General features: G+C 45.6%; 1 protein-coding gene and 1 long non-coding RNA gene across 2 annotated transcripts in view; one reads left to right on the top strand and one right to left on the bottom strand.

The window, feature by feature from the left end:
• Window positions 1-5,640, bottom strand: part of LOC147756784 (uncharacterized) — a 55,831-nt gene extending 50,191 nt beyond the window's left edge. Inside the window, exon 1 of the long non-coding RNA XR_015323255.1 lies at window positions 5,355-5,640. This is a non-coding gene — a long non-coding RNA (uncharacterized LOC147756784). The remainder of the gene's footprint in view (window positions 1-5,354) is intronic.
• The window catches only part of LOC147756783 (uncharacterized), a 102,094-nt gene extending 85,505 nt beyond the window's left edge, over window positions 1-16,589 (top strand). The window contains exon 5 of the mRNA XM_086982896.1: window positions 15,633-16,589. Within this exon, the coding sequence (XP_086839022.1) occupies window positions 15,633-16,011 (379 nt within the window). The 3' untranslated portion in view covers window positions 16,012-16,589. The remainder of the gene's footprint in view (window positions 1-15,632) is intronic.
• Window positions 16,590-21,970: the final 5,381 nt, after the last annotated feature.

Raw genomic sequence — 21,970 nt, 5'->3', positions numbered from 1 at the left:
ATAAACATCGGCTTCAATAATTTCGAGAGAATATATTCGAGACGGCATTAACGCACTTCAGAGTTCACAAATGGTTGATCGGCTTTAGATTTGATGTTAGACGAAGCAAGGCATAACAACTAGCTGTCATAAATCTACAGAACAGATACGAGGAAGATCAATATATAAAAAAAAATCCATTAGTACCCTTTCATGTCAGACCGAGCTACCTGCGAATAGGTCAGACCGTAGGTTTTTTAATATACCGCATGGCAGGAAATGTAAGTAACATTCACATAAGAAACGCACTTCCCAGAGATGACATGAAACTGGTAACTATAAAATAACAGGGTGTCATGTTATTTTCGTGACTCACTGTTATATATCAGTGCTCTTATGATTATACTTTAATGCAAGGGAAATTCATACCTGAAATGTAGCAAACGGATGGCACGTCATAGAGCAACATCGTTTGTACATTGTTTCGTCGCAATAAGTAGCATTCGGTTGGTTGTCGCGTTTCCTTCGATGTAAGTACAAATGTTTGATGATCGACGATCCTTCATGCGTGTAAATTAAAGACAGTTTTTTAATGAAAAGGAGCAAAGCAGAGTCGACATTGTATCATTGTTTCGTTGCGTCCCAGGCCACATCGCCTGTCCGCCACTCTGCCGATCGCGTCGTATGAGTGCGAGTTATGCGGTCCCATGCTGCCTCGAAGTTCTCAGACGATTTTTAGTTCGATATGAGTGGCAGCTATCTGACCGTTCCCGTTACCTCATGCTTTCACGATTTTTTGTTCAGGTAAATTGTATTGATTTTTGCCACCGTTTATCCTTCAGCCACCTCCCATACGTCCCTCCCATCGTATATAATATAGCTTATATACTAACGTGTACAAGGTCTCGGAATAAATTCGTTTACAAGGGTCGTCCTGTGACTCGACAGCTTCAACGAACCTGTAAGGGAAAAATTTGCACAGAGCTACAACGAAGGGGACACAGGCAGACATCGTAGACGCAGAAGCATACATTAAGTTAGACAAGTATCATCTATGTTTAATATTCCAATAGACGCAGACATGCTATGTGCACGACCACTTCGAAGCAGAAAATGAAGAATGGAAATACCGCTTTTTCAACTGTTGTCTTCAACATTGACGAGGTCAATTACATCACCGCTGTGTACTTTATAACAATAGTAGTTTCAGTACGGTGTGGTCGGTATTAAATCGACATGTCCTAAATGGAGGAGACAGACGGCTCGCCATACGGGTAAGGGTACATGTAGAGCTTTGCGCATACTGGATCTGTCACGCCAATGGACTTCGTCTGCAATAGCGATCGAAGAAGTGCTGGTAGAGCCAGCTAAGCGTTACGTCAATGAGCACCCATTCAGTCTGACTCTTTATTTGCTGTAAGATGCGCAGGTGGGAATATACCTGGCGGACGGTAGCGACAACACAAAGCTGTCAGCGGCGGTGGCTCGTCAAGCAGTCGCCGCTGCTACTAGTGCCGGATATTCACGTATTTACTTAATAGACGTACACATTGTCGTAGTACCAGTAATAGAAACAGCCATAATGCTAAGTTCGCAGTAAGTAACACAGCAAGCGCATGACAAGAATGATGCGACCGTCTTTGTTGTTGGTGCCGCTGCTGCTGTTGTGATTGTTGTTGTTCCTGTTACCGTGACCTAACCTTAAGTGCTCAACAATTACTTGACGCGGCAAGGCGCGACATGCAAAGGATTACGGAGGAAAACGGATTACGCTCATTTCAGTTATATATAAACATACATAGCAGCTTTCTATACTCGATTAGATTATGTAGTGCGTGTCAGTGGCGAGATTGCACGTAGCTGCGGCCCCTTGATCTATTCCATATATGTCTATATATCTAAAGTGATTATTTATCAGCAACAAACGGGCACAATTGCCTAATCGTTTCTCATTATCACACAGCTGCAACGACTGAATGGATATATAGACATCAAAGGCATTGAGCAAATTTTGGGATTGCTGACCATCATCATTAACTACTAGTTACTTCTCGTTCTAAGTGGAAAAACAACTTTCAACATACGTTCCTAATGTCACTTCGGCGTTGACGATGAATTATCATCATCAAAATGGATCTGTCCCAACAAACACATTAACGTTATTTGACCCTATAAATACTGCGTACTTATGCATGTTCTCAGCTGTGCAGTAACAGTTCTCGTCACAGTGGCTGATGTTCTCGGGACACAAGGACACAAGCACGGGCACAGGCGACGGGACGTAATTCGTATTTCCATCGACTGATTGGTTCGGTCGCATAGACATATGATAGGGCGACGTCGTCGGTGCGTGCGTTTAGCGCAACATCTGCATGTTCTACGTTAGCAGAACTTTGCTAATGTGTCAACGCCCGACCTCGTGCTGCAAATAGCTTGAAAAGGTACGGCATAGTTTGGGGAATGCTGGCCGATGTTCGGGCTGGTGACTTAACCAGAGTGGTCGTTTGGGGTCTAGTATTCCCTATAAATCATTCTCGTTCCTTCACCCGAACCGCTGAATGTAGCTAGCTTACCAACAAGCTGAATGCGCTTGAAACAAACAGTGAATGCACGAACATTAGCTACATGCACTCGTACATGTCGCCATTGATTCCTTGTCGCAGAGCACTCAGCCATCATTGCCATCGATAACAGCATTAGCATCGTCATTATCACGGAACACGAGTCCACATGCATGTCGTGTGCGTTGTTGTATATAAACATGCGCATTCGTGCACACATATAATCGTCGGTAGTAGCGCTGGTAGTGTTAGAAATGATTTTTCAACAAATCTACAGTATCGATGCTTCGCATAGCTCTGTCTCTTGTCGTCTTGTTCCCTGGCATCGGTCGCCCTTCTTTCCGCTGGTGAATAACGAACGTCGCTATGCGCAGCCACCCCCGGAGGGCTAGTGGGGTAACGGTGGCAATGATGCTGCAATGGATGTCGCCATTTATTGCTGTACTGTGCCTGTTTGAGCGAACGTCGCACTCATTCTCCCCTGACTGGGAAGCGCTCGCGCTAGTTGAAAACCGCTACAAGCAGCTCTCTTGTTATTCCCCTCACTTAGTCTTTCTTACTCTTCTGTGTTCTCTGTATGAGCGTCCCTGTCATAGGCCCCGCCGTCAGGCCGGCTGACATTTACTATGGCGGAGTCGTTTTCTGCTGTTATTTCTCCCTAATTAGCATCGAGACTTAGCTGGCTATGGTTAAAGCTTAAACACTGGATTGGCTCGAGGAAGAAAACACTTCTTGATGAGCTCACCGTCGCTGTCGCTCCTGCCACCGTTACTGGTTATCGCTAGAACCAGTCAGGTAGTCAACCGGCACGATCATGGAAACCGCTGACGTCGCTGTTCCTGCTGCACCCGCTGCAGGTGGGGTAAACGTGGTAGGCAAACAGCTAGGATGAGTTTGATGAACATATATTCGATTTCAAGTAGCTATTGCATGCCGCGCACGGACTCATTTGCTTGCAGACCGCACTCTACTAATTTACGATACGTACCTTATATTGCGACGTTTGCGATTTGAGTGTGCCCGTGGTAACATTGAGACCACTGTTGAGATTGGCAGTCCTGCCACTGGGTCTGGAGCTACCTTTTCAGACGTTTACCAACTGTCGAATACCTTGATTTCACTGAAAATGCTAAGAACTGATGTTTTATTGAGAACGAGAACCTATCCGTATACAGATATAGAATCTGTAACCTATCGTTCTAATATATATAATAAAAATTTGTCAACTATCGTTCGTCTACCTTCACTCAATGAGAACATGAGGATTTGAGGCAGAAAAAAAAACAAGGTAATACCGTAAAGAAGTGAAGTAATTTTTCCTGAGAACTCAATTAAGCACAAAAGAAAAAAATCAAATAATTGTTAAATTTTACCTCTAATCGCTAAAGCCATGGTTATATTTTGGACTTTACAGCCTGTTGTTGGTAATCTCTACTTTGACAGCATGTAGAAACAAGGACGGCGAGGTCGGCTTGTTCTTTGTTCAAAGTGAGATCTAGAATCCTATAGGTATCTAGCTGCACTACCCAATTCTGAACTCTAGCAGTCGATTTCAAGAAATGTTTTTTTTTTGTAACTACAGCATACAAGAAAGCCGTAGCCTTTTTCCCCCATTCGTATGCAATTGGACGCCACGGTAACAGGTGGCCCGAAGAAGTCTTTTTCCCTTTTTGCCGATCGATGTCGCAGTTGGATCAGCGGCAGCAGCTGCTCGTGCAGAACACCGAAGCAGCGGCACCGGCGAGAAATTGCCAGTGGAAATTGTAAAGGAAAATCCCTTAGCGAACAGGTGAGGCAGTATCAGCAGCGAGACAAGGACGGCAATTCGGCCAAGCGAAGAACCATCGAATCAGCAGTCACCAAAGATAAAACACGGACGGGCGGAGCGGATCCCGTCGAAGAAAAGACAATATGGCGCAATACATTGACAACAACCGACAGCGGTTGTTTCTCTGGGCGACTTCGACTTGTGTTGCACCACAGTGTGATATTAGCTTCATGTAACCACAGGCCACCGTGGCGAAAGGAACCGCGTTGACGGCAGCGTGGCCGCGTTGACGATAGTCAGGGTGGTGATGATGATGATGAGGCTGCTAGCGATAATACTTAAGTCGGCAACCAGAATAACGGTTGCACCCCACGAGCGCAATTTTCGTGATGAAACTCACCCGTGTCCGCTTCTTTTTTGGGGGGCGGGGGGGGAGGGGGTCGTAACAGGGTGGGGAATGCAAAAGGTGGTAATTTGTGTGATCACCGCAGCAGTAGTGGCTGAATAATATTTGTTGTAGGAGTGTGACAGACCATTTGACTACCTGTTTCTACGCGAGCAGATGCTGTGTGCGCACACTCCTCGGTCTGTCACACGTTAGAGATATGGCGATGAACTACGTCCATTGGAGAGGGAACTTTTATTAGCATTACGCTATACGTGTTTGTTGTGGACTTGGGCAGATAACGACAAACGGGCCGGTTAACTCCCTTTAGTGGTGTAGTGGCATTTGTAATAGTTCAAGCAGAACATTAGGCTTCAGAGAACAAAGAGATATTGCTGACCATAATAGTAACAAGTAAAAGAAACCCAAGCAAACTATTTATTTTGAACTTAGCAAACGATGGTCGAATAATAACGATAACGCCGAAAAGCCTAGATATATTCACACCTTAATACACCAACACTCACACATTATCAATCACTTTCTATACACCCACGCACTCAACAACATACAATATAGTAAGACGTCCGTTTACGAACAAAGAGTTCTCTTCCTCCTACCCCTCTACGCAAAAAGTCCCATAAAAATAAGGCGTACTCACAGCGAATCAGCGCTGGCAGTGTGATCATCATCAGCAGCAGTGCTTCAGGTTTCCGATGGGGTACAATGTAACCGAACAACTGACGACACGGCCGATTAGCCGACAGAAAGGGTGAGCAGTTATTCGACAATGGCAGTGGACGGCGAAACGGGCAGCACAAGCTGGCAAACAGTCGGAGAGCCGACCGGCTAGCCAAACACACGAAGCTGACGTCACGATGACGTCCCGCTGATGGCTTGCAAGCGTCGCGTCACCAGATGGCGCTGCAATGAGAGCTGGTTATACGTCACGGGCAAACCGTCCCCGTGCGTTCGTGTGACGGATGCTGTGACGGCAGAAGAAGGGAGAAAACGAACAAGAGCGAACGACCGCACAGCAGAAGAAGCGGCAGACTTGTTTCGCTTACTTGTTGTTTGTTCGCTTACTCTGCTGCTGCCGTTGTTGTATGCGTTAACGTCTGTTTGTTGGGCGCTGTTTTTGGCGCGCTGCGCGCGCGATTAGCTGCTACCAGGGACCTGCTGTCACCTCGACGACAGCAGCGACAACGACAAAAGCTTTTACTGTCGCCGCTTTCGATGCAGTTTATGCAGCCGATAGACAAACGCGAGGCGGACAAAGACGCGGTATTAGTGGAATTATCGACACTAGATGAAGCTGCTACTATTAATAATGGTAGTGTTACCTAGTAGAAATAGCAACAGATTTGAAGCAATGCTTAGCAACGGTACCCGGCGTAATGCTCGAAACAGTTTAGACGTAATAACAAGGCTATATTTGTAGCAATGGCAGAGCGCTTTCGTAGTTTGCCTCAGCTGCCATTCCGCCGGTTGCTGCGGCCGTTTGATAGATACTCCTCTCTAAAGCCGGTATTTAGCAATGAGCAAAGCGGCATCGGCGGATCATATCGGTGAAGTATACGCTGTCGAAATATACAAGAGGGCGTTTGTCTTCATAACGTTAACTTGGCCATTGGCGGCTGTTCACACAGAACTAATCGATGGACAGCAAGCAAACTCGGAGTTGAGCCTTTTGTGCTTGAGAGTTGGTGGCCTTTTGTGCTTTTGCGCACCGCTATCCAATCTTACTATACAATTGACACTAGAGTGTTGCCGATACATCTGTTACAAACGTCACCTTCACAGAAGGCCAAAAACGCAAAGGGAAATCGAAGCAAAGACAAAGCTGAGCATGAAGCTAGCTGTTGAGGGCGAATGCCAGCGAATCTGCGACAGCGAAACCGCCTTGTGGAGCAACAGGGCTAGGAAGAACGCGTGGGAGGAGAACAAGGGCACCGGTTTCGTTGTTGCGTAACACGAGTCGTACGAAGTAGGAAGAGGAGGAGGCGGTGCTGGCGGTTGTGGGTGAGCGTCATTGGTCTCTCGTGGTGCCCATGCGCCCAACATAGCGACCGATCGACCCGCACCGAATCAGAGAGCGAGGATGATAGATGCAAGAAGAAAAGGGGGGCAAATAGGGTAAACCAGGAAGCGGAATGAGTACACGGTGAATAAATAGCCTCCGGGGGAAAACAAACCTAGAGGTACGTAAATGATAGCTGACTGTATGAGTAAGGATTGAGAATGTATAGATAGGGGCTGGGTAAGTGCGTGGGTATATGCGTGGTGGACTGCGTCGGCCTGTAGGTGTTTATACACGTATGTGCATTTGGATTTACGCAACTAAAATTGGAAGTATGGCCCAAACCGGGGATAGGAGAACACGTTGCAGTAGGTTACGCCTCCGCAGTTTCTCTGTAAGTGCTTTCTTCACTCTATATGTGTGTGTGTGTGTGTGTGTAAGTTTGTCTGTATGGATTTGGGGCACGAATATTTTCTGTTCCGCAAGCTAATGTTAAACACTAACAGTTTATGGAGAGGTTATACTTCGACGTGGGATGTTTTTCTTCCATACGAGAAGAGCGTAAAGGGTGTGGGTAAAGAGGATTTGGGGTGAAAGGAGAGATTAATTAGATCCAGAGGAGTGAAGAAAGGAAGTGTTCCTGAAGCGATTTGAAAAGGCAATTGACAATTGGTTACGTCGGCTATCGGCCGCCATGCAGCTACTTAATTAAACCGGTTATCCTGTTGATAGGATTATAGGGGGGCTCGAAGCGTATCTTTAACTGTGTCTTTAACTAAGTTTATTTTAATGTCAACGGACAAGGAAAATTTACGTCAAGTCATTGTATTGTAAAATTAATAACAACTCGATTTGATGAAATCATTCAAATGTATTAGTGGAAAAGGGGTCAAAGCTTAGCTAGTATATAGCACTTGATGAATATTTTACGGAAATACACATTATTTTTAGTACGAAGCTATACCAATGTTCTTACCCATTGTAAGCTGCTATTTTCGTTTCCAAAAGTTAAATTTTCAATCGCCAAGTTTCATAGAAGAGCAGAGAAGTTGGCTAGTACCTCAAACGCAAGATTCAGTAGTTGTTGAAGAGAGAAGTGGTAATAGCGTGAGTAGAGGAAAGCCCAACCGATTACGGGCTAACATCCAAAAGAAGAAGCGGACTTCGTCTCTCGAGAAAAAATTGACTTAGCTGTTTGTAGAATGTATGCAAATTTATATTGTTCTATGGATATCCTTTATTGTTTTTAAATACTAGACGGCTCATTTAGTAGCTAGTTGCAGTAACTACACAGAATGAATCGCACTTTTTTCCTTAGCCTCTGTTGTCTCTTTGTCGTATTTTTTTTCTACCTGTTCTTCTTTATGTAATCTGTAAGGAGTTAGTGGAAGAGGAAAGACTTGCGTAGCGTTTGTCGTTAGCAGCGAGAGCACTATGGAACGGAGCTTGACGGCCAATGGATAGCTGGTGGATCGCATATAGTCCCCGAGCAGTTACTATGGGAGCCCCAAACAGGATAGCACGAAACTACTGGACGAGGAATCCGGTGCCTGTGCGGGTCAAAAAATGGTGTGGGCCGAAATAGGGATTTGTGGGGAGGTAAGTCAGGGGAGGAAACGGAGAAAGCGAGGAGGCGGAAAACGACGGAACGTTCTAATAGAGCTGTGAGGCGTAGCCCCCAGGGAGAAAAGACCTGACTACCACTCCTTCCATCCTAAGATCCACGCACGCCGAGTAACCGACACAGCAACCAAGGGACTGAGAGAAAAGCTGAACGAACCCCAGCAACAACAGGAGAAGTAGGCAGAGACTGCAGTCGTCTGCTGCGATCGATCAACTAACCAGGACAGGCAGTCGAATGAGAGGATGGCGGCGAATGAAGGGAGTAGTACCACTGGGACTGTCTTTAAGGTTAGAGGTGGCTCTGCAGTAGCAATGGCTGACAGCCGGGCTGTGCTGGTTGCTCACTAAAGTGAAACATGTTCTAACCTACTTCTTTTTCTGTTGCTGCTGCTGCTACTCTATCTGCTAGCGCTAATACTACTGAACCCATGCCCTACGCGCGGGTAGGTTAACCGCTTTTGCTGGTTCTGCTGATGCCACTGGCGCCACCACGACTGCTGTCGTCAACGTTACCACCAGCCATTTCTGGACTTTTCCCTGAGTAGAGTCCTGCTAGCAGTGGTAGCGAAAGACATCATAAGGAAACCTCAGGAGGGTATTCGCGGGGGCAGGGGCAAGAGCCGACCAAGCCAGACATTTGCTGTCGATCAGGCAGCCATAGAACTCAGCCAGCCACCAACCAGGCCTCGCACACAGAGGAGTCGGCAGAGCAACCGACCGAGCAACCCCTAAACGGCCATCGATGTAGTTCGCTTCACTAGGTAGAAGGGCCCAAGCTCAGTCCAGCAAGAAAAGCTAAGAAAAACTTGTCATCTTTAGATAGTTCCGTGTATGGCGAATGCGTAACAAAATATGTGGAAGTACTGGAAAGACTGGCGTAAGAAAAACAGCCAAAGTGTAAGCTATAAAACGGGAGGGGACGATGTCTAGCGCATAGAAGTGTTTGGGGCTGGATTTGTGATCTTTTGCGAAACGAAGGGCGTGTGCAACGGAACAAAGGCAGGAGGCAACGCAGGGAAGAGAAAGGAAGACTTGCTAATACCAGTCAGATGCCACGTTAACTTAACGAAGAGGACGGCGGTACCATTGGCGGCTACTAGTATGAACTAGGTAATCCACACTTGGCTATCTAGCTCCTGCTAGCCGCCTCACAGAGTCGACTTGTTATTCAGCCCCGAAGTCTTCACGGCAAAGAGGCTTCGAGGAGCACTCCCAGTGGTGGAGATACTGGGAGAGGGCGATTGAAAGGGAGGGACAGGAGAAGGTTTTTCAGCTTGCTCGTTTACCCCTGTCTTTCCAGGGGGTTAGTCGACCCATCTTTGGCTCGGGGATGTTAAACGGTAACGAAGAAACATAGGGAAAATGAGTCGATTGAGGAAACTTGCGCTTGCAAGGTTAGAATACAGGAATTCAGTTAAGGTATAGAAGAATGGAGGTGTCGTTAGAGGTGGCGAGCAGAGAGAGTCTGGGAAATGCCAACAAATAGAGGGGTGTGGCCGGATGGGAGTTGATGTGTCGGGATAGCTAGAGAGGGCAAGTCTTGCGAGATTAGCAGACAACCATCTACCCTTACTTTCTGGGCTATGATAATATCCTGGTGTCACGGACAGTGCGTTGTCATTCAGTTCTACAAAAAATGCGGTTTTTTTGCTGACACCATCTCAGGGTCCGACTAGCTTCTCTAATAGAGCGTAGTATGCTTTGAGCTGCGGCGCGACCGGCTGTGCAGCTTGATGTCGGTTTTCATGAAAAAAAAAACGTATTCCTGTGAAGGTGGACGGAAGACACCTCGAAGGGCAGTTCTCTCGGCAACTGTTTTAGCCGCTACTGGTATCGCTCGATCGAAAAAGCGGGCACGTCGATAGACGTCTCAGCCATCATGGAAAAACCTCATCGTTGCAGATAGTCTATCGTATTGAAGCTGCAGCTGCCTCGAGCAATGAGATTTCACGATCTAGCAATCACGAAATACTGAGCTGGATTATACTAGGTATGCACTGTATATAAAGAACACAAATAGTATGATCTTGGTTGGTTATTATTACGTGTAGCAATACTATGCGACAGAAAAGCGAGTAATATGTTACTACCGTACGATATGAAGTACGTTCGTCGCGCAACAAGCGATGAAGATTTCCGTAGTCTTAGTTATGATCGTTTGTTGCCACTGGCTACATTTGGTATGTACAGACAAATTAACTGTAAAAATATACATTCTTTTCTATTTCTTTCGACAGAGAGAAAAGTACTTTACAATGTTTACGCTATAAAATGCAACAGTTTAATTTCTCTAACAATGTAACATAAGCCATCTATATTTTTAATTTTATGGCTGACGACACGCTTCTGATAATATTTATATAGGTCTATTCACTCTACAAGTAGCGGCAACAAAATAAGAGCTTTTGGCGTAATTTAATTGAACGCAACGCATCGTTTGTATCGATATTTTTTATTGTAGCTTCTCATATGTATATCTATGCTACTGATTAAACAACGACCCTGTTAGCAGGAGACGGCCAAGCAAATATCATATATCTACCAGTATTAACGAGAACCTCATCTTTAATAATACCAGTTTTGACACCATATATATATGCGCAGTACTTGATCGACCTGGGCCAGCTTTCGTCAGTAGCAAACGACATTTGTAGCTACCTGACCTAGATAAACCTTGCTTGTACGCCCTCTGTTGTTGTGTCTCCGAACCAAATCTGCTTAAAATCTGAAACAAACGTGTTACAGCAGCGGCGGGCGGCTGCGCCGGAGACGACTATATTCCACGAACATGTAGTCTGGCTGCAGCCGTTGCCGTGGGTTTGCTTGTCCCATTTCCATCTGGTGTCTGCTACTCACTTAGCTAGTCTTTTTCAACTTTTACTTCTACTGTTATTCGTGAGTACGATGTAAAATTGATAGCGGGTTAACTTCCTTGTTTGCCCTGCCTCTTGACCGCTTTTTCGATCCCGCTTGGCCTTTGTCCGTGCTCTTCTTTTTAATATAGCCTACTTAAGCCTGGGAATCAACCAGTAGTCAACAAGGCAAATCTGAAATCCGGGTGTCTGTCCCTTAGCCGATGACGACAGTTGCTGCGACATCGAGACCTAGCAGTATTAGGCAGGCGGGCGGGCGGTCGGGCGGATGAAAAAGCTAGGTTTTTTTGTTCGCGTATTGTTGTTGTTGGGATGCCTATTTTCGGATGCGGCCGCTACCGCCGCTCTGGCTGGTGCCGCCCGAAGGCCCATGTCAATTCGCTCGAAGAATAAGTGTTGGAAATTAATTGGCTCCATTCATACATTCGCTCAGTCACTTTCGCACAGGGACACACGCGGGTGCATAAATTCACGACTATTCAGGTTACGCCGATACATCACTACCATCAACACACCATCGCCAGCACCAGCATTGACCTTGCCGCCGTCCTCATCGTCCTTTTTGTCAGGTAATGGTAGGGCTGAGAGGACGATAGTCGCATTCCGATCGCGCACAAAGACCGACGGTGTTACTGCAGATGAACACAGGGGCCTGCCGATGGCTTCAGCTCGAAGGTGTCGAAGACCAGTATTAGACTGCAGATAGTTTTGACTCTCTCGTTGTGCTTCGATACACTGAGAGGCCGACCCCACAAGTGCGTTTATCACTCTTTAAATGCTTCGATGTAGTTAGAACAGTTGAAAAACATACAACTTACTTTGTGTAGCCAGCTCCGAATCAGAACATCTCGAATGAGAGTAAGGTATATACAATTCAATTTGCAAATAACCTAAAAGTCGCTCAAATTGACTTTATGCAAGCTTGAAAACACCAAAGGTTTAGCTGGCCTGCGGAAGGACTGGCCGCAGCATCTGAGGTTCAGTCTGATGAAGCGTATTATCTTCATAAGAGTTTTGACTTTCCATTTTTTTGAGCACATTAGTGCCGGAAAAAACAGAGAAAACTCGCTACTTAATATGCTACTATCGCTGTCATGAGAGTAACTTTTTTGCGAAGAGTCCCGACCTGTGAATGATACACGAACGATGCTGCAAAAAGCTGGGCTAAAATCTTGGTTGGCGTGGATCCGATATGAACATGCCTAAAGGAGGTACCGATGGCATATTTTCGATCTCAATCGAACAAGCTCATCAAGTCGAGGAAGAAACCTCTTTGTCCTAAAAAGCCCTGGAATAGTTCTGCATAATAATTCACTCGAGCCCGTATAATGAAATGTACAAAAGCGGTACCGTTTACTGTCCGTCGTATGTTCGCTATGAACATTGCAAGTTTCAATGTTAGCTCGACGAGCAATGTCCGCTGGGCCTGCACTGACCTGACAAATACGTTTCCGCTCCGTGTTAACGACATTACGAAAATGGCCGGGTTACCTGAGCTCTTGCCGTGAAACGGGCTTATCCTTGAATCCTTACCGCGCATTGGTCTCCATCATTTTCAGGTCAAACGATACTGGTGCGGCCCCAAAGAAGTCTGCTAGCTCTTTGCTCTGTTAGGCTGTGCGAAGCTTTCTCCTCCGATTTGTGTTATGGCCCGCCTTATGCGGCTGCCTCTCAGGTCGCGTACAACTTTGCCCATCGCAGCGCGGCATCAAGTTGTTGACTAAGTGGTCTTTGAGTATTTCGGGCGTTGCTCTACCCTTTTCATTGGCCTTTGCTGATGAAGCTTTGGTCGCATTGCTTTACGCCGCTATTATCGAGAAAACAATAGCACAGATGGTAAGTATGTAAACAAACGTAACTGAAGCCTCTTCTTCGGTGTCCTCATTCGTTATTTCCTGCTGCATCTGAAGCCACCTTCGCGCTCGGACAGCAACAATGACACACCGTCGCCTTCGCAATCAACGACGTTACCACTATCCGTAGCAACAATGATTGACAGAAGTATATTTTCTTATGGCTACAACAATTAGGCTAACGGGAATCGACGACGAGGAAGAGTTAAGCAAAAGATAAGCAATATCAAAGGGTGCACTGTAAACACAACTGTAAAATACTACAACAGCCAGGATATGGTACCCAGGAGTACTATTTCGTAAATGCCGTGAGTTCACAGCAATACGTCTAAACGTATCTGATAGAGACAGAACCAACCAACTCTTAAACAAGCAACATTTATATCAAGTCACCTTAAAATGATCACATTAGGCTCTAATGGGTAGACGACAGGCAAATCAGGACAAAGTTCAGGTCGATCGCCTTTACCCGATTTCCAAATCTGCTCCGATTGCTGCTCCGCAACTGCTGGCTGTCATTTTAACTATTTCGCTGTAAAATATTTTACTTTCCTCGTTTACGTGTTTTTGTCCGCAAAAGCGATAGGATAGCAAATGTCAAAAAACATAACCCGCTACATCCTGGCTTGGGGCCGCCTTCCCCGTAGCGAGTACCGCAACTGTCAATGGTGGCACTAATGAAAATATGTTTTGTCAAGTTAGAACAACGGGGTTAGGCCCAGTCAGAGAAGAAGTTGCAGCTTCCTATTTTGTGTTTCTTCGTTTTGCGATGTAGGAGGGTGACAGTGGCGGCGCCTCTTTAAGGCCATATTGCCGTAGCCTATTTCCTTTGCTACTGAACCTCTTTAAACTGCTTCAGCATTTTAGTCTCTGCCACATCCTTTCGTGGCGTGTGGCTTCCCGAACTGGCAGAATGGGAGAATGGCCAAGACCATCTAGACGTCAATCCGAGATTGGTTTATCGACCGTTCGTTTCGTCGACGAGACTGCGGGCGATTTTGGTCGCGGCATTGAGTGTAGCAGAACAGCAGTAACAGCTACAACTACTCCGGCTCCTGTTTTTCGTTTCTTTTTCCTGCTAGGTACGTCCTTCCTTTGTGTTCCATCTGCTTACAACAAACGTTTTTCGTCGTCTTCATCATCCTTATCGTTCTTGTCTGCTATGAACGATGGCCTCCTCATCCCGACGGCTCGTTTCGGCCCTGACCGACTAAGGGCAGCAAACAGACGATGCGATGGGTCTCATCGAATCTAACAGTAAAACCACTGCTCCCGACACAGAGCCAAGCCACCGTTCCCAGCCCGCAATTGGTGTTGTGCCCACACCCTCTTTCAGCTTTGTAAGAGGTGTAGGTTTACTGCTGCTGACGGTTCTCCGGTACTCTTCGAAAGTAGGAGATAGTTGTAGAAAACAGCTGAAAAGTAGCACCAACTACAACAGCTGACTATGGTACAACAGCTGAAAAATAAAACAGCAGAAGACTGAGGGCGGCTTCATGACTTGTGTGACTTTGCCTAGCAGCTTTATAGTCCAATGCTGTAGCTGTCGCGGCGATGACCATGGCTAGCGATTCTAGTCCCCGCAGCGGCAGCATCAAACAAAAATTGAAAAATAACGCCAAGTGCAATCTCTGTTGCTTTTGTACTTTTAGTTCTCGCGGCTCGTTCCTTCGCAGCACTGCTTTTGCTGCTGCCGCTGCCGTAGTTTCCAATCCTCGTTGTACTGCCAACGTCATTGCAGTCATCGTCTTTTCGTCCCTCCTAGTTGTTATTGTTGCAACTGCTGTTGTTGCCTTTGCTATTGTTGTCGTTTCTATTCCTGAACGATTCAAGAAAACGCAATCGTTACTGAACAGACGCTGCAGTCGCTCCCACTTCCCATCGAATGCGATAAGGGGCAGGGTTGACATTGATTCTTCTCTTCAGATTCTTGAACTCTCCTCACGTGGTTTACCTATTCTGTGCTTCTTCAGACTTATTCCTCACTCACATCATATCCCTATCGTTCTCTTTCGTTTTGACTTCTTATCTCTTTCCTATCCACCTCTCCCTCCTTCTCGGATGCTACGTCTTTTCTTTCTGCCCCACCTAGACTATTTCCTTTGCGTGCACTCAACTGTCGCCCCACCGCATCGCTACCCCCTACCCGTGCTCTTAAGGCACCTCCTCTCTTCACCTTCTCTAGTGTTCACTGCACGAGGCACTGTGCAGACGCCGAAGATGGGAAGGGGGTGGGAGGACGACGACAAAGTCGGCAGCATCAGAGTCGGTGGGAGCGAACCATCCCTTGACGATCTAATTCCATTGCAGATCTATATCTCACTGGCAGCCCCCTGCGTCATCCCGCCGACGATCCCGGCCTTCGACTAGTCCCGAACATCACTCCCTGACTCCCTCAATCTGCCTTCATCGCCGTCTATCTTTCTCTGGCCCTCTCTCTGTTGCTCACATCCGAATCTCGTCGATGCTTCGCGCTTTCACCCCGAAAGAAGTGGTAGAAGGTTGCCTGACCTCTTTTTTTCTTTTGCATCGCCTCTGCGGCAACCTAACTTCTCGACTGGGACTCGCAGGCCACTCCGACTCGCTAAGACGACTAAGAAAAGGGCAGGCCGATCGATGATCCCTGAATCAACCAAACGCTCCGTCCTGCCTGTGGTAACGGCCCGGGGGGGGGGATCTTTCTTCCTTCTCCATGTTCTTCACCAGCGTCTTCACTTATCTACCCTGTTGACAAGGAAATGCTGTCGGCTCCAACTGCGCTGTCATCCCGCGCTTCGCTGTCGGCGTCTATTGTTAACTGCTAACAACTCGCTGCAGGATGAGCCTTGCACCCGCGCCACGCCACGCCACGCCACCAACCTACAGAAAGACCATGGACAGCTTTCGCTTTCAGCGTCTGCTTTAAGACTATCAACTTGCATTGCCTTTTTTTCTTCGCTGTCCGTATAATTATAAACAAATATTTCAACATACAAATCGCATTTTTGTATAATGTTTGTCAATCCTTGGTGATGAAGACACGAGGAAAAGAATGCCGATGAGTTCTGTATGTTAAAAACGGTGGGTTCTTACGGAGCCTTGCTGAGAGTTCATGACTTATTGAGAGGGACATAAAAATATAGCTTGATGAAGGATACATTTCAAGAGGTGAATTTCCCTGTTAAAGCTAACAAACCTATTGTTAACACTGGATAAGAGAGACCCATGTAATTGTCAGTTAGTGACAGCTTACTTACTAGGCCTATAAATACCATTAAACAAATCGAAGAGCTCGAATATCCAGGGACGGTTATGACAAGGAACGCTTAGTAATTCCTGGAATCGTGCTACTAGTCTGTAGCATATTTGAAAGGAGGTAACTCACCTAAGTTAAGAGGCCAATTGCCCATTGCGAGGTAATTCTTATATGTTTTCATATTTCTATAAAGAAAATAATAGCTTAAATATTGAGGAAACGAAACGTTTATTCTCTTGAAAGCCATTTTGGTTTCTGGCTACCACCAAAAACTCATATTTCGCTAGCTTCACTAAACTATAACTATAAGAGCACACTGGTTCTGTATTGGCAACGGCTGAGACTTTTCAGGGTACCGAAGACTCTAAGGTCACATAGTACGATTTGAGATGCACACGTATCTTCAGCGGATATGGAAAAATTTCACAACATAGAGCCCAGAGCTATGTTAAATATCAATATCTTCACAGGTAAGCGAATCTGCAAAAAGGGGTAAATACATGCTTCTATTCGAAGACATCACGTGTGCAGGCAAAAGAAACTGCGCGCACCTTCATCTTTCTTGGCCTGTACATAATTATATTCGGTTGGCGCTGGCCGTCTCGTTTCTGCGAACGCCTCTCGTTTCAAGTTTTTAAAGACTCTCTCTTTTACGACTTTAAGAGGCTGCTTCGTTCCGTGATCGGCACGTCTCCGATGACCAAAAAGACGTTCATCGACAGTATTTCTTGCATTACTGCCTCGGCTACTAGCGAGAACATGTCATTTTAAGTCGTGTCCGCAAAACGCACGAGTTCTTATTGCCTATAAAGCGTATTGTATATATAGGTCCATATTCCCGATGACAGCTGTGGTTCTAGAGCAACGGTTGCCCGTGAATAAGCTTTTGCTCGCTGCGAGTGTTGATACGCAGCAGTATAGCTAGCGCTCATAGGCAGTCAGCCTGAAGAGCCTGATCAACCCCAACATAACACGCAGTTACTAATCGTGGTCATTTACGCTCGACGATTTTAACCAAGATTACCTGCTAAAGCCAACAGTGTGTTGTTGTTGTTGTCATCATCGTCAGCACTATGTATCCCAGCATCTACGATATAATAGAGTTACCGTACCATTGCACTGCAGCCAGAACCGCTGTCGTTGCTGTTGCCCGCGTCGTACTTCGATTCGCCGCAACCCAGTGAGCGAAAAAATCATACATCGACACACCATTGTCAGCAGCAGCAGCAGCAGCGGAAATCGCCCAATGCGGCCCAGCTGGAGTGGCTAGGATGGATTGATGAGATGCTGAAGAGCGAACCAACGATTAAGGTAGGTGGAGATCGTGACCTGTTACTCTGGAATAGGCTCCGCCGATATTTTAAATTAGCTAAGCGGACGAATGATTGAACGGGTCGCTAATCTTCATATATTGATGTGGCGTTGCGTTTTGCAGTCGTACGACAACTTAGCGGGCGTACACAAAAGCGATAGCCGTTGCGAAGCAATAGAGTAGAAAAACATATATACTAACATAAGATAACAGGTAGCAGTGGTCATGTGTCATATTGCTTCAGTGAGCGAGGTCCGGCAAGACGGCAATCATAAAGGAACATTTCAAATATACGAAAAAGACTGTACCTCGAACGGCGTTACAACAGCAACTAGGCATATTCAGATAGGTTCTACTCACTCTAAATGGATAGGTATCCATTACGAAATCATGCCTTGCCCATTTAACCATGATAGGCAAGTGTTATGTATTAGAAGCGTATATATTGGCATTAAGCTATCTGCCTAATTATAATAAATGCCCACAACGAACCTAAGTATTGTTTATGATGCTTGAGGATTATAGGTCACGAGTATTTTTTTTTTATCGTTGCAAAACCCTTTTGATGGTTCTCATCATTAGCATCAGCCAAACCTATCGATAAAAAATCTTAACCACAACAAGAATAGAAGCACGAACCCGGAACTTGCTTTGCTGGATCCGAGCTATGAATAAAAAATATGGCGTTAAGAACCGAACTAGCAAACAGAGTAGGTTTCTTGGACGTTCACGGTCCGCTGCCTCTGTTGCTATTGAGGAAGTCAATCTAATGAAGAAGATATGAAATGAAAACTCCCGCCAGAAAAATAGGTCGGTGTGAAGTATTTATTTTTGTCGTAGGCTTTCGTCTATATCGCCTGCAATCTAGAATAGTGGAATCGCCTAATAGTCATAGAAGAAGTAATATACATATATATACACCGTCTTAATACTGTGCTACGAAACTTCGGGGCGTCCTAGACAATATGAGGCCTGCCTCAAAAAGAAAGCATTGCTGATTGATCGCTTTGCTTACCCTCAGCTCAAGTTATCGCTGGCATTACAACCTCCTCAAGAATTACTATCGTTATCGTCTTCACCGACAGCCTTAATCTCCTGGATTCAACATGACAACTCGCAAGCGCAATAACAAAGCAAACGACAAGAATTAAGCTAGAGGAACAACAACGACGGCAACCTAAGATACTGCTGAGAAGGTCACCTAAATAGAGGCCCACATTTGCTACTATGACCCGAATAGTTTTTGTGGAAGCTTAGGATAGTAGTAAATATGTTTGGACTAACATACAATGTATGACAAAGAATACACGTAGTATTTATCTACACGCAACTAATAAGTTCTTACTAATAAGTTGCGTGTAGATAAATACTACGTGTATTCTTTAACTAATAAGTTAATCATGATTAGTCTGTGCCCGTTGATTCAAGCCACTATTGAATTTACCTACCATTTTACACATTTCATTTTTTGTAAGACCTTAATTTGGCAAGTTCTATGATACTGTTATGTACATATCGGTTGAGTCACCTATATATATATATTACACCCCATCCTGAAGACAAACGTAAGTCTCATTCGTGTACATGTACGGGAAATCGCTGATTAAGCCTTGCTGGATTTCTGCTCTACTACTTCCAGTAAATTATCGACTGCCTTTTTTTTTATTATTAAATAAAGTACCGAAACAAACTCTTTGGGAAGTGGCGTCGTAGCCGCTATGGCAGCTGCTGTTTCTACGCGCATCTACCCTGCATCGAACTGCTGTAACGTCCCTAGATGGCCGGTGAATTGCCTGTCTCAGCCAGTCAGTATGTTCTGAAATGCCACCATCACTGCAGCTGTATTTCTTTTTATATCGGCGAGGGGTGCAAAGTATAGGATGGCGCCGCCGGTAACAACACAGACATCGCCAACGGCGGCGATGGTACCCCAAGTTCTACCCACAGATACATTCATATGCGCGCACACAGATATTCAGGCGCAAAGATTCACTATCGTACACATGACAGGCGGCATGGAAGGCAGAATGCGTAGAGGCAACAATGGCGAATGAGACCAAGTAGATAGAGAAACAGGCACCACTAGTAATTCGGGCAGAGGGCGCTTCCGATCTCCCCGAACCCCATGAGTAGAGGGAGCACCGGGTCTTTTGGCCATATTGGTTGTCCTTCTCTATCTCTCTGTATCTGTCGCTCGCTCTCCCTCTCTCTGACATCGTGCGCTACTCGGGTTGGTCCCTACAAGTCCTCACTGGCAGGAGGCCGGTTACCCACAGAGCGACAAATGTAGTCGCTTTTCAACTCCGAGGCACAACACACGAGGGCCAGCAGCGTTCGGTCAGCCCCTTTCTACCATGGCCATAACAGCCATCAGCACCATTGACGCTACTTACCTTAGTCACCCAGCAAGTCCTGCTCGAAGTACGCATTCCTGCCGCCACCACTAGCAGCAGCGCCATCACTACACGACGCCGCTAAAGCCGCCACTTCGGCGGAGGTCCTTCCCAACAATTTCGTCCAGATATTTCGCTCAACGACAAAAAAGTAAACCCTAAAAACTGACTCACAGTTTAGCTTCGCATTGATCAGATTGGTGGTTAAATCACCGAAACTTAACTTAACTGCTTTCGCCACTGTGCTGCTAATGCTATTCAAGCAGCAATCGAGGTTCCTGTGAGTGTGTATTGGTGCACAATTGAAAACGAATAAATTAATAATTGCTCCGCCCTTCTGTTCAGTGGTTCAAGTGATTCTCATTTGTACTTATATCTGCGCTCTATAGCTTGCTTTCGGCTGTGAGAAGCATCCGAGGATGGGTCTACGGGCTACGTGGGTATCAGCCCATTGATCTAGGCCTAATAGCCATGTTACCCGGGGTATAACGCTTGCTTCGTATTAGCAAAGTTTAAATATATCCATATAAGCATTCACCATTAGTTGCCTTATAATGGATCGTACCGACTTAGTAATATATAATTACGAGTAAACGAGTGATGAAAACTTAATGTTTCATTTACATTTAGTATTCCCCTCTGTCCCCCGGCTAATCTCGTCAAGACGTAAGGGTTAGAAAACTAGGGAGTCTGGACTTTTTCCTATTGGCACGTGAGGCGATACGGATAACTGCATGAAATCGCCTCGTCGTGAGATAAAAGGTCAACATCTCTAGCCAGTGGACAAAGATCAATCTAAAAGGGCCATTGGTGCCATCTCATCTGTTCCCAGTCCTTTGTAACCGTCTTGGTGTCACCGCACGCATCGCCAGTATTTTGAAGCAATGAAGCAAGCTGTCATCGTAAACATCTTCCGACAAAATCATTTTGCGTCGATAACAGCAATAATAACGAATGCCTTCATATGATTATTATAGATTGTTTGTTATTGGCCCCATTTCTCGCCGTGAGCAGAGCAGAGCAGAGCAGAGCGTTAGATGGAATGATAAAACTTGTTGGAACTAGGGAGAAACGGTTAACAAGAAAGCACCGAGGGAAGAAACGATTGAAAGGGAGAGGATGTGGGGATGATACTTAAATCGGGGGTATGACTGGTGAAATGATGCGATCTAACAAAAGATGGCGATGACGGCAATAAATAAGCGCATGCTAAAAGGCGGGGTTAATCGGTGGCGGAAACAAACAAGTTTTTACTGGGGTCTACTCAAACCCTCGGGTGAGTTCGACAATAAATATTCCAGGTTGTAGAGTACATATTTGCAGATGTGTGAGCACCTAATGTGTGTGTAAAAGAAGAAAATAAGGGCAACCAATACACGTCATGCATACTTATCCTAGTAATTCTGGTCATACTACATTAACTATAATTGGTCATTAAAAAAGGTATTGTGTCTGTAAAAGGTACACGAATGATATTTTTTCATTCTGGTGAACTAGAGTGCTGTCTCTTCAAGCAAAATGTTGTTCTTTCTATATGTAGAGATCATATATGTCATGATAATGTTCATGCATACGATCCAGGAATGCATGCGAACGCGTATTACATTTATTTGAAGATTTCTGAATACCGGGGGGTAGTTGGTTGATTCGCAGTGTTGCCGATCGACTCGATTACACAGACCCCCAACTGTTCGGGCTTTCCAAATTTATAAATGCGTCAGGGTAGCGGAGCTGCGGGAGGCCCTATTGGCTAGAAAGCGACATTGCTTACGTGAATGAGTAATGCAAAGAGGTACAAGTATGTACAGATACAGAGAAATCTACATAGGACAGCAGCCCGCCATTGTTTCATGATCGGAGCGGGTTCTGTCAATGACGGAATAAAGAAAATAATCTTAACCTTACTGAACTCAAGAATGCTCGCTGCGCTGTTTGAATATCGCTGAGAAATCAGCCCTAGGTTTGAAG

This window comes from Varroa destructor, unplaced genomic scaffold (assembly GCF_002443255.2).
Source record: "Varroa destructor unplaced genomic scaffold, Vdes_3.0 BEIS01000003.1, whole genome shotgun sequence".
Lineage (NCBI taxonomy): Eukaryota > Metazoa > Arthropoda > Arachnida > Mesostigmata > Varroidae > Varroa > Varroa destructor.
Note: the sequence above shows the minus strand (reverse complement) of the source record. Positions and strands in the feature narration are given on the sequence as shown.